Here is a 12,995-nt window from a genome sequence, read left to right as displayed (position 1 = left end):
CAGAGAAACCCTGTCTCGAAAAACAAAAACAAACAAACAAACAAACAAAAAAGATTACTGGTAACTTTGGGCTAGTTATTCAATCTCTCTGAATCTCAGGGCTTAGGTATCCAAAGATATGTAAGGAACATTGATTTAGGCCAGGAGGTACCTAGCAGGTGGGTAACCAAAAGCCAGAGGAGTCAACAACTTTCTGGGACCTCACAGCTGGAAGGAAGCCAAGGTCTCTACTGCTAGGCCCTGTCTTGCAAGAAGTGGAGGCAAAGGTTCAGAGAGGCACAGCCATGAGAGCAAGAGAGGATTCTGGGTAGTTCCCACCTCTGCCCCGCCCATCCTGGCTTCCTGCGACTCCCCATAAGGAGGAAAGCAAGGAGGAGCCTGGAATAGGGATCCAGTTTGTAGAGTGATAGCCCACCTGACCTTGGGGACACAGGCAAGGAGCTTGCCAAGCCAAGTTCCCCTTTCTGGGCTCTCCCACCTTGTCTCCCGGGTATAGCCTCTGTACCTCCAGTTCCTCAGCTCTCAGCAAGCCCTTGTTGCTTGGTGTGGGCATTTGGGAAGAGGCTGCTCCTTTGTCTATCATGCTGTCAATACTCACAGCTAGGTAGTCCAGGTTCAGCCAAGGGCAGAGGCCTGGGCACTGCAGAACTGTTCTAGAAAGACAGGCGGTGTGTGTGTGTGGGGGGAGGCAGGGACCCTCTGTCTAAGAAGGTATAGGGACCTCTCCCCATCTGGACATTCAGTCCTGCTTGGGTTCTAACCTGAGGACAGCTCACAATAGCCACACCTTGGTGCAGCATACAACTGCCAGCCAGACCCTGTGCACTGGTCCTTGTCCATCTCCTTCTCAGAAGGACAGCTTGGCTGGACAGCCGAGTCCACTGGAGTAAGGCGCTAAGGCAGATCCCTGAGCTGCTGACCTTTGGATTCTCACCCTCCAAGAGGGCTAAGATGATCCACCGGCTGCTGGAGCCTTTCTCGCCTGGCTTGCCCCACACTCTCTTCCTCTTTCTGGATAGAACTTGTGAACAGAGACACTGATGTTGCCTGGTTAGAACCCAAACAGCCAACCTCTGGTTCTTCATTTCTTGGTCAGCCCTCCTCCAGTGTCTGCTCCAGGCAAGGCCTGTACTGGGCCCAGGGAAGGACACAGAGCCCACCCTCCGAGGCTGCATCCTGGAGGTGCCTAGGAGGGTGGGTGCCCTGGGGAGAAGATGGATGGACGACATCGCTGTGATGTGATCTGACATTCATTACGGGGTGAGATCAGCTCCTTAAATGGGGATTTGAAAACATTAGGGCTTCATTATGTACACAACCACGGGCCTCATTCATCATGCACAAGCACTCGCGTTATTAAAGATCCTCGGCAGCTGTGTGCAGGGCCTGGTGGCATCCTGCCTACTGGGGGCAGGGCATGAGTGCAGTAGCCATGAGGCAGGGAGCAGAGGTGTTGAAGGAAGACTAATCCTCACACCCCTTACTCATGGAAGGCCAGTTGCTAGGTAGGGTAGGGCACCTCCGTTTCCTCATCTGAAAAATGAAGCTGCAGATAGACTCTAGTGTCACTCAGGGGGAGGAGCTACCCAGGGCACTGTTCTCCCAGTGATGGTCAGGAAGGGGAAGCTGGTGACCCAGGGCCTCTGCCTGGGTAAGGAAAGACCTATCATACTCGGCTCATGAAACCTTTCATGGCTCACGCCAATTCATAATATGAAAACTTCAACTCTGACAGTAAGTCGGGACTCTCTGGCCCTGGGAAGCTAATCACTGCACCCTGTAGCGAACACGTAATGCGGAAGCCTCAGGCCAGTCCTGCGTGTCACACTACCAGGGAAGAGGCAGCAGGGCTGACATGAGAAGATGGAATGGGACAGAAGGTGGGGAGGTTTGTGAATACATCCATTCAGTGGTCCAAAATAACCTGCTAGCATGGGACACTGTAGTGGAGCCCTGGGTAATAGAACATACTGGGAAGGACAAAAGAGAGTCCCAGCTTGTAAATCCGGGGGCAGGCATACACGACTACAGTCCTAGGGGCAGGGACTGTGGATAAGGCACCTAGGAATCACCCTAGCGCATGCGCCTAGCCAAGTGAAGAACACCCTCAGCTTACATCTAGCTTTTTTGTTGTTGTTTTGGGTTTTTGTTTGTTTGTTTGTTTTTCAAGACAGGGTTTCTCTGTATAGCCCTGGCTGTCCTGGAACTCACTCTGTAGACCAGGCTGGCCTCGAACTCGGAAATCCGCCTGCCTCTGCCTCCCGAGTGCTGGGATTAAAGGCGCCCAGCTTTTTTTTTTTTTTTTTTTTTTAAGATTTTTAAAAATATATATATGTGAGTATACTCTCACTGTCTTCAGACACACCAGAAGAGAGCACTGGACTCAATTACAGATGGTTGTGAGCTACCATGTGGTTGCTGGTAATTGAATACAGGACCTCTTAACCACCGAGTCATCTCTCCAGCCCCCTGCACGGAGCCATTTTTGAGGGTCCCTCTCTGTCTGTACCCCTGATCCTGCAGCCGGGTCCAGGCTCAACACTGAGTCCAGCAAGCTTCCTGGCTCCTGGGAGCTCTCAGGCTACCTGCTGCTTGTGAGTCCCACAGGTGGCCAAAGAGGGGTGAGGCAACCTCACACACCCTGGCTGCCAGAGCACTGACCAACCGCCGCCCACAGGCTATGCAGGTTAAGTTCTCCACTGAGTCAGGCCACCATTCATCAGGGCAGCAGTGCCAGCTTTCCCAGAGGCCACTGAAGCAATCGCAGATTAGCAGCAGTGATGGCAGCTAGAGGCTTGCAAAGAATTGACAGGAAGGCCAGGCTGGGGTCCCACACTCAAAGGCCTTGCTAATCCTCAAGGGAACAAAGGAAAGAGAGGGGAAGAGAAAGCAGAGGGAAGGGCGGTAGGAAAGGATGGTGAGCCAAATGGAGCAAGAGCAGTTAGGAAGGGACGAAGGGACGGAGATCCAGGCAGATAGAACACACGGGAAAGGAGCCACTGAGAGGGCTGGCGAGCCACTGAAGTGTGCTACAGTGTACTCTCATATATCGTATGTGAACACAAGGATCAGGCTGTGACTGAGCACAGCGACAGTGGACAAGTGTGCTCCCAACACGTGCTGTCCACCTGTGCCTGCGCCGTCAGTGGTCCTGATGGTGCGTGTGGGGGCAGACAGATCTTGAATAGTTGTCAAGGGCGACAGAATACTGAAGATGGTTCAAGATAGAGCTGACATGTGCTAGGCTCTCCATCCCTAGATTTTGGGGTGTGGCCAGCAGGAGAGACTATTGTCAGGTAGGACTCTGGGCAGGAGGGAGGAGGAGCAGCAGGTACAAAGGCCCCGTGCCAGGGGTGCCAGGGGACGGCTGGACAGGATGCACCACCATCCTGGCCTCTCCCAGCCTGTGATATACTGGGATACGGCTGTAGGGGTGAGGCAGTGCAGGGTGGCCCAGGAGCTGATGTGTGGACAGGTAGGTACATCCCCGGTTCCTGTAGCTTCATGGGGTGCTGGTAACTTGTAAGGCCCAAGCAGGGGTAGAGGGTGAGGACAAGAGCTCCTTCCTCCTTCCCAGCCTGCCTTGCCCTCCTGCCAAGGACCTGTCTGACCCCAACCGCTGGCTCCTGGTGTTGGCCCTTTGGGGCGCTGGTTGGCTGGGGCAGAGATGGTAGCCATGACGGCAGAGGCGGCAGCCCTGAATTAATCTGTCACTAAGACTTGGCCATGGCAGGCGCAGTCATGATTTAGATGAATAATTGAAACGCTCCGATACATTTATTATCCCTTTAGTGCAAAAGTGGCAGAGAAAGACGAGGGGTAATTGAAAAAGAACGCACAAATCTCCCCGAGAAAGCCGGCTCCTCATCGCCAAGTAAACATCTCAGTGCTAATAAACAGTTGAGGCGCTTGGGCCTTGTCGATCCCTATCCTGATTTAGGACCCGCCTCCCTCCTTACCATACAATAGGAGAGTGTTTCAGACATCTTTTTATTGAGCCAATAACTGGCTTTCCACGGGAGATAGGGCAGAGGCATGGGAAAAGAGTGGCCCAGGTAGTCACCAGCTCCACCAGGAGACTAGGACTTCCTTAGGCCATCAGGTCACCGCCCCTGGTATCTCTGCATCCTGCTAGCCTGCTCAGCTCCTATTCAATCTTCAAGGCCCAAGTCCCAGCATCCTTTGCTTGAGAAGCCTACTTCTAAATTGGGTCACTTGAGTGCAGAGCAAAGTTCTGAGTACCCACCGAGCCACTGTCTGCCCCTTGGGCCTGGGCACACACAGAGAGCATAGAGTCTGCTCCACTTGTGCTAGCTGAGCAGAGGTCACCATGAGGGGCTCCAGAGCTCAGTGTCCTAGGTCCTGACCTTCTCAGGAAAGACATCCTGGAGGTAGAGCACTGTACAGTCCCAGGGCCCAGAGCTAGGGACAAGAGCTTGGTAGCATGTCTGCTGGCCTGTGGCTGACAGGACAAGGTTTCTCCAGGACCATCCTGAGTGGAGGACAGATAAGGGCAGGTAGAGACCTGAGCTCTTACAGGAAGAACTTCAGGCCCCCTTGAGCGGTCCCAGGGTCTTCCTGGGGTCAGGGTTGGTGATGGTGTGACAGATGTGTCATACGTGAAGGGGTGTGTCCGGGTAGCTGGCAGGTTGCATTTCAACTTCAGATGCCAGGCCTGCCAGGTTCTGCCTCCTCCCTCCACGGCCCTGTCCTGCACCTCCACCTGCTCAATTTTATTAGCAGGGCTGTATCCTAGCCCTAGCCGCAGAGGCTCCATAAATCTTAGCTGCATTTAGATGAAAGGCCGGACTTAAAGTCGACTTCCTCCAGGGTCACTGCTCCACCCACCTCCTCAGCCATCCTCCATGCACCCCTAAAGCTGAAAAGGGAGCCAGAGCCCCCCATGGCAGGGGCGAGTCCCTCCCTTCATGGGAGAGTCTGTCTAGGCCCATGTCCGGGTGATTCCTTCTGAGGGACAGACAGAAGGCAGTGAAGGTAGTGATGAGGGATTGTCACATGGAAGAAGTGGGGTGGGTCTCAGAAAACAACTACAGTGGAGTGAGAGCCAGGGTGATGGCTGCAGCATCAGCCAGTACACAGTGTGGGTCCCACTGGGAAACCCGAGTTCAAGTAAAGGCTTGTAGGAGGGGATGATATCCTGGGGGGGGGGAGCACACTCCCCACCCCCCACACGCGCTAGGATGGAAGGAACAGCCAGTGCAGGGTCCTCTAAGGCAAGAGTGTGCCTCTCCTGCCACCCACAGTACACAGGCCCTGCGGCAAGTGCATCTAACCTGGTGCAGGGAATCAGGTGTGATCATAGGGAAAGCTGGGGTGCAGAGGGGAGTCTGAGAGGTGGCTAGGCCTTCTGTGCCACAGTGAGGGCCTTAGATGTGATTCTGAAGGACATGAGGGGTTTGAGCGGGTCAACAATGGCAAGCTGGAAAGCCCACATGCTTCCTTCATCTCTGCCTTCCCTAGAGGAAATGCTAAACTCCTCCCAAGGTTTCTCATGTTCCTGCTGCTCTTCTGGTCTCCTGACTGGGATCTGAGGCCTCTGACCAGCTGAGGCTCCTCAATACCTTGCTCCCTTCATCTTGGGGACTTTTTCTGTCCCCTCCACTCAGGACACTCTTCCCACCTCTCCTCACCAGTCCAGGTCCCACCTTCCTTCCTGAAATGTCCCTGGTGTTCATGCTGAGCAGGTCCTTCGGTTGAGCCCTGATGTACCTGGGACCTCCCACTACCCTGTCGTGGCTGGTCTGTCAGAGTCCAGATCACAGCCCTGTGCCCACAGAAGAGCACGGAGTAAGGAATGAATGGGTGCGGGACGGTTACTGTGGTTGGAGGGTGGTGTCACCAACCACGGAGGGACCTGTTCCTCTTAAAGGGCAGGCTTGCAAAGAGGCCCCCAAGGGCCTATCCATGGGCACCAAACCCCCATCCTGGGGAGCAGTGACCTCCACGGGGACAGCTAGAGGAGAGTGGGGAGGGAGGGAAGGCATCTTCAGCCACAAACAGCCCCCTGCATCCTGGCTGGTCACCGACAGCTCTTAGTGCGTGCTTATTTATTCCTGACCTTCGCTGCCCCTTTTATTTTTCCCCCTTTTAAAACCTGGCCTGGGCCCCGCCACCGCTGCCGTAAACACGGCCCCCGGGATTTATCCCGCGGCGCATTAACCCCTGCCCCGTGGCTCACCAATCATCCTGCCGCTGCGCAGACAGTGGCTGCCCGGCAGCTGGGGACGGAGGGGCTGAGTGGGTGGTGGGGGGCTGGTTGAGGCAGATGTGGGGCCACGGGGCTGCACCTGCTGCACTGGCCTTTGTCCCCTTGTCGCTCACCCGTTCCCCTACCTGGAGCTGTAGCGCTTGCCCTGTGCTGGCCTGAGATACTACCTGGCAGATCCCTGGGGTTTTTGAGTGCAGAGATGGATAAGGCGCAGAGACCGCGGAGAAGCTGAGGACAATTAGCAAGGCGCTTTCAAAGGCCCAGCAGAGTGAAGCTTTGTCTACCACCCCCAGCCCCCAGCTCCAGCGTGTTCAGGTACAAGCTGGGAGGGAGGCTTGAGTTCAGGTGGGGGTGGGGGTGGGGGTGTTACCCTGCAAAGGAGCCAGGCCTCTAGCTTTATCAATGGGCACACCAGAGGGGCCTGACTGAAAAAGTAGGGACCTGAAGGAGGAAACAGGAGACCCATGCCCCGCCCCCACTTCACCCTTACAGGAGACTCAGGAAGGTCTGCATACTCACCCCCTCCACCTCCAAGCAGGGAGCTGTTGGCTGCAAGACAGAGAGAGAGACAAAGTCAGGTAAGTGCAGTGCAGTAAGTGGAGAGGTCAAAGGCGGGCTACATGGGGTAGAGGGACAGTCAGGCAGCTGGAGCCCAGAGTCTGGGTTCTGAGACTCTGGGTATAGGATATCCAGCCCTTTGTGCAAGAGCCAATGATGGGGGTTGGGGAGCTTGTAACGGGGGGGGGGGGGGCTGGGCTTATAGGGGATCAGGAGGTGGGCACAAGGAAGGCCACCACTGACCACCCAGAGTAGCGGTACACAGGGCTACAGCATGTATGTGCAGGTCAGAGGACAACTGGCAGGACATGGTTCTCTCCTTCCACAGAGTGGATTCCGTGGTTGGAATTCACATTGTCAGGCTTAGTGGCAGATGCCTTTGCTCACTGAACCATCTTGATCCCCTCTGCTCCCCCCACCCTGCTTTTTTTCTAATATAGGGTTTCTCTGTGTAGCCCTGGCTGTCCTGAAACTCTTTGTAGACCATGCTGGCCTTGAACTCAGAGATCCGCCTGCCTTCGCTGGGATTAAAGGCTCGTGTCACCACTGCCCAGCCTCACCCCCTTTATTTTTTTAAAGACAGAGTTTCCTGAATTCTAGACTGGCTTCAATTCGCTATGTAGCCGAGTATGGTTTTGTAGTAGTCCTGCCTCCACTTCCAAGTGTTGGAATTATGGGTGTTTACTGCCAGCCTGTATTCTGCCTGCTCTCCTTTACAGCGTTTCCTGAGACCCAGAAGTGTCCAGCCTTCAGCATAGGCATAGGGAGGCCAGGGCAGCATGGTCCTGACCCTCACGGCCCACAGGCTGCCTAGTAACGCAGTTGGAAGCCACCAAGAAGGAACTGCACATGGGGCACGGTGGCACACACTCTTAATCCCAGCTCTCAGGAGGCAGAGGCAGAGGCAGAGGCAGAGGCAGAGGCAGAGGCAGAGGCAGAGGCAGAGGCAGAGGCAGAGGCAGAGGCAGAGGCAGAGGCAGAGGCNCAGAGGCAGAGGCAGAGGCAGAGGCAGAGGCAGAGGCAGAGGCAGAGGCAGAGGCAGAGGCAGAGGCAGAGGCAGAGGCAGAGGAGGCAGAGGCTCTCTGAATTTGAGGCCAGGCTGGTCTATTTAGTGAGTTCCAGGACAGTGGGGACTAAGTAGAGACCCTGACTAAATAACCAAAGAGAAGAAGGCAGCGTGTGTGCAGCTAGGGAGGAAGCAGGAGGTCATAGAGTCTGGAGTATGTGGTGGAGGAAAGCCAAGCTGTGGGCCATGTCAGAAGTCTGAGTGCCAGCCAGCATCCAGTGAGCAGGGCAGCCTGGCCCCAGGCCTCTGTTTCCAATGTAAACTGGGAAGAACACCCCAGCTCACAGGGTTGGGGTGAAGGTGGTGCAAAAGGAGTCAGTTCTGGCCTTGCTCTAGGAAGGTGCCCTACTTTCTGCCTGGTCTGGAGGGGACCCCCTCAGGCAGAGTGGGCCTGACAGCCATCGTGGCTGCCACTTTCCCCAGTTAGCCATCTCCGTCCTTCTCTGCCCAGCTGGCTGCCCCTCCTGCCTTACCATGTGGCCCTGTGGCTGACAGAGAGGTAAGGGAGATGATCAGCTGTGCTGATCATTGCTCCTGCTCAGCCTGGAGTCCCCTTCTGGCCACAAGGTCTACATCCCTAAGAAATCCCAGTGCCAACCAGACCAGAAGCTAGGGGAGGCCACAGGTCCCCCAGACCTGGTTGCTGCCCAGGTTAGAGGGCCAGGGGCCTGGCTCCCAGGCTGGGCCTTCAGCACCTCCCAGGGTTGACTCTTGCCCCACCTTCCTGGGCTTTCTGCTTCAGGGTTAGGGGCCAGATGGTGGTGGCCCAGGGCCTTTTTTGCAGAAGCTATGGATTCTGTTAAGTGGTGTCGGGTGGCTCGCAGTGGCTGGTCTCCCAGACCTGACAGCTCCTCGCTTGGGGAATAATTAATTCCACAGCCTGAAAACCCAGGGCTGCAAGTTGCCACGTTACTTTCGAGATTAATACAAGCAGCTAATTAAGATGGAGAGGTGAGGAGCGGCCGGGAGCTCCTAGAACCAAGTAGGGGCCATGGGAATGAAGAAGGAGCTAGCTGTAGGCAAGTTAGCTGGGAGACATTACCGGGTAAGAGGTCAGCCACCAAGGACCCTGGAAGGGGCAGGGTACTGAGGTCCCATTCTCAGTTCTCAGTTTCCCAGAAACTCTCCAGGACATGATCCTATGGAAGGAGTAGATACTTAGCAAGATAGTCTGCCATTCTTCTTTTCTTCTTCTTTTTTTTTTTTTTTTGGTTTTTTGAGACAGGGTTTCTCTGTAATAGCTCTGGCTGTCCTGGAACTCACTTGGTAGACCAGGCTGGCCTCGAACTCAGAAATCCGCCTGCCTCTGCCTCCCGAGTGCTGGGATTAAAGGCCTGCGCCACCAGGCCCGGCTTTTTTTTGGTTTTTTTTGAGACAGGGTTTCTCTGAATAGCTCTGGCTATCCTGGAACTCACTTTGTAGACCAGGCTGGCCTCGAACTCAGAAATCTGCCTGCCTCTGCCTCCCGAGTGCTGGGATTAAAGGCCTGCGCCACCAGGCCCGGCTTTTTTTTGGTTTTTTTTGAGACAGGGTTTCTCTGTGTAGCCCTGGCTAACCTGCAACTCACTCTGTAGACCAGGCTGGCCTCAAACTCAGAAATCCGCCTGCCTCTGCCTCTGCCTCTGCCTCTGCTGGGATTAAAGGAGTGCACCACCAAGCCCGGCTAAAGTCTTTGTTACTACTTTTGGGGGGGGGGCATTCTTCTTAAAGGACCCCGTTTATCATCAGAATCATCAGAGCCAAGTCACCAGGGAGGGCCTCCTGGTCCCATTTAATGGAGAAGGAAACTGAAGCTCAGAGGGGCCAAGTGGAGGCAGAGAGAGAGAGAGAGAGAGAGAGAGAGAGAGAGAGAGAGCGCACAGGTATAGGGTGGGGTAGGGTAGGGAGCAGGAGCTGGGTATACTTCAAGGACTTGTGCGCAGGAAGCCCTGGGTTGGATTTCCAACCATGTATATACCTGATATACAGATTTCCATGTGTATACCAGACATAGTAGCTGATGCCTGTCATTTTATCACTCTGGGAGTGGAGGTAGGAGGATCAGAAGTTCAAGGTCATCTTCTATTATGGAAGGAGTTCTAAACCAACCTGGGCTACAGGAGACCTTGGCTCCAAATAAATAAAGACTAAATCTGGGTCTCTGAACTGGAAGGCAGGTCACCAAGAGGGGCGGTTACATGGCTACACCTCCTGGCCACGCCTACTTCCTCAAAGCGAGGAGGAGCACTCTGGAGCCTCTATTACCTCAGCCTCGATTGCTCCACGCCCAGCAGGCGCGAAGGGCGCACTCCCGCAGGAGCTCGTGGGAACCGACAGTGGGAGATGAGGCATCTTAGGTGGGCCCAGGCCTGACTCCAGCCCTCTGAGCCCCTGGGGCAGCGCTGGCGGCTGTCGGAAGCTGCCCTCCGCGGCCCTTCCCACCTCCCCCCACCACCTCTCTCTTAATTAACACCGGCTGCAAACAAGCTGGCTCCTGCTCAGAGAGGGCACAGTGCCAAATGGGTTGGCAGGAAGCCTTGCTGGGGCAGGAGAGGAGGGGACCGAGACCTGGGCTGGGCGCAGCAGACCCCAGTCAGAGAGGACGCCAACCTCGCCCGCCTGACACTCAAAATCCCGCTTGCTCGCTCCCTCTGTGTGGTCTTGCTCCTGGGGAGAGGCGAGTGGGATGAATGGCTGCTGTCCACCCGGGCAGGGTCTGAGAGAGGCATGGACCTGGGAAAGGCCAGGTGTTACAAGGGTAGATGAAGCCCGGTACCTTCTTGGTCCGAGAAGAGGATCTGTGATCAGCCAACTTGCCCATAAAAGGAGGCTTTTGGTTTCTGCTCATCTTCTTAAAAAAACAAACAAACAAACAAAAAACAAAACAAAAGAGTGTCTCACACAGCCTAGGCTGGCCCCAAACTTACTATATATAGCCAAGGATGACCTTGAACTTTGAATCCTCTTGTTTCTGTCTCTGGAGTTCTGGGATTACAGGCATGAACCCTGATGCTTCGTTTATTCCCTGCTAGACATGGAACTCAGGACTTTGTGCACATTAAGGGAGCATTAAATGACACTCCTAGATGTCTGTTTATCTTAAACAGGGTCTCACTGTTCTGCCAGAACTCCTGGGCTTAGGCAATTCTCCTTCTTCAGACTCCCGGCAGCTGGGAATACAGGCACAGGCTGCAGTACCCAGCTTTTATCTTATTTTTAAAGGATTTACTTACTATTCATGTGTTAGTGTGTCTGTGTGTATCGTGTGTGTGTGTGTGTGTGTGTGTGTGTGTGTCTGTGTGCCTGAGGATGCCAGGAGAGTTGTTGAAGTCCCTCAGCAGGCAGTTGTGAGCCACCTTTGTGCGTGCTGGGAATTGAACTCGGGTCTCTGAAAGAACAGCCAGTGCTCTGTAACTGGAACATCTCAGTGGTGGCGGGGGGGGGGGGGGGGGGTTGCTGCTGCTGCTGCTGCTGCTGCTGCTGCTCCTCCTCCTCCTCCTCCTCCTCCTTCAGCTTTTTTATTTGTTATTTTTGAAACAGGGTCTCTCTCTGTACTCCTTCTGCTGGCTGTCTTGGATCCTCCTGCATCTCCATCCTGAGTACTGAGATTGAAGGTGTGCGCCATGAAGCTCAGTCTAAGCACCCAGTTTTTAAACAAGGGGCCGCAGCAGATCTCAGCTCTGGTGGCCTGGTGAAAGTTCTAGATCCTGGGGTGCAGGTTCCAGGCCAGCGCACACACATTTGATTTTAAGACAAGCCTGGTCCTCTGCCGCTTGTCATGGACACTGCAGATAAGACTCCCTCACCATGGACTCCTATGGTTTCACTCTGCTGAACCTAACCACAGGCTTTGAGTCCTGTGACCTTGAACTGCCCCTCTCATGTCACTGAAAACTGAGGTTTGGGGGTGCCTCGCTCGATGCCTCCCACAGGTTCCCCAGGTTCTCCCAACCCCCCTACCCGTTCTCCTGTGCTCGCCCCCAGCTCATGTGATCTGCTACCTCTCTTTCACCTTCTCAGGCCCTGGCTCTACTCTGCCATCCCTGAGGATGACAGGGTAGGGACTCCCAAGTTTGTGGCCAGGCACTTGGCCTAGTTAGGTACTGGCAAGTGGCCACTACCCAGTGAGAGGGAGAGGGCCAGTCCTCCCCTGCCCCCTCAAAGTTTGGCAAGTGCCACTAAAGATCAGAGGAAGCCCAGGGACAAAGGCGGTAGGTACCCTGCCTTACTTTACTTTTTACTAGGAACATCTCATTTGTGTCTCTGCCTGTCTGTCTGTCTGTCTGTTTGTCTGTCTCTCTAGGGGTGCTCATGTAGCCCAGGCTAGCCTTGAATTCATATGTAGCTGAGGGAGAATGACCTTGAATTCTTGATCCTCCTGCCTCAGGATCCTGGGTGCTGGGAATACAGGCCAAGAGCCACCATATCTAGCTTTAGGAAATGTTGTAAATGTAATATTAATATATTTCTGAAAAAAGTCACATGATGCACTTAAAATGTTTTTTAATGGAGGAGGGGTGGGGAGACTAAGGCACAGAGCCTACATGGCAGCAGTGAGCTTGCTGGACAGGGTATATGCACTGCTCACCTCTCTGGGGAGACACTGCCACCATTTTCCAGAGATGCCCTGAGCTCTGGGAATAATCTCCTCACAGTGTAAATTGAACCAGTTCCCTTTTTACCTCAGCTTCCCAATTAAAATGGTCCCAGATCTGGGAGTACATCTCAGAGATAGAGCCTAGCTCCCTATGCAAGAGAGTCCCAGGTCCTATCCCTAACACAGTCAAGAAAAAAAAAAAAAAAAAAAAAAGCTCAAAACCTCTCAATAGGGAGCCCCTTGAACTTCATAAGTAAGGAGCACCCCTCCTTTCTTCTCAGGATATAGAATGGGCCCAAGCAAGGCCCTACCAACACATTATTCCCCACACTCCCCAGCATCCCCACTCCCCAGCACCCACACTCCCCAGCACCCACACTCCCCAGCATCCCCATTCCCCAGCATCCCCACTCCCCAGCATCCCCACTCCTCAACATCCACACACACTCCTCAGCATCCCCATTCCCCAGCATCCCCACTCCCCAGCATCCCCACTCCCCAGCATCCCCACTCCCCAGCATCCCCACTCCCCAGCATCCCCACTCCCCAGCATCCCCACACACTCC

General features: G+C 54.5%; 1 protein-coding gene across 2 annotated transcripts in view; it reads right to left on the bottom strand.

Moving 5' to 3' along the window:
* The window catches only part of Macrod1 (mono-ADP ribosylhydrolase 1), a 141,371-nt gene that overhangs the window by 5,579 nt on the left and 122,797 nt on the right, over positions 1-12,995 (bottom strand). For both annotated transcript variants that reach the window (XM_021208585.2, XM_029534753.1), the window contains exon 4: positions 6,749-6,778. In XM_021208585.2, coding sequence (XP_021064244.1) covers positions 6,749-6,778 — 30 coding nt within the window. The remainder of the gene's footprint in view (positions 1-6,748; positions 6,779-12,995) is intronic.

This window comes from Mus pahari, chromosome 1 (genome assembly GCF_900095145.1).
Source record: "Mus pahari chromosome 1, PAHARI_EIJ_v1.1, whole genome shotgun sequence".
NCBI lineage: Eukaryota > Metazoa > Chordata > Mammalia > Rodentia > Muridae > Mus > Mus pahari.
The sequence above is the reverse complement of the archived record's forward strand: the minus strand, read 5'-3'. Positions and strand labels throughout refer to the sequence as shown.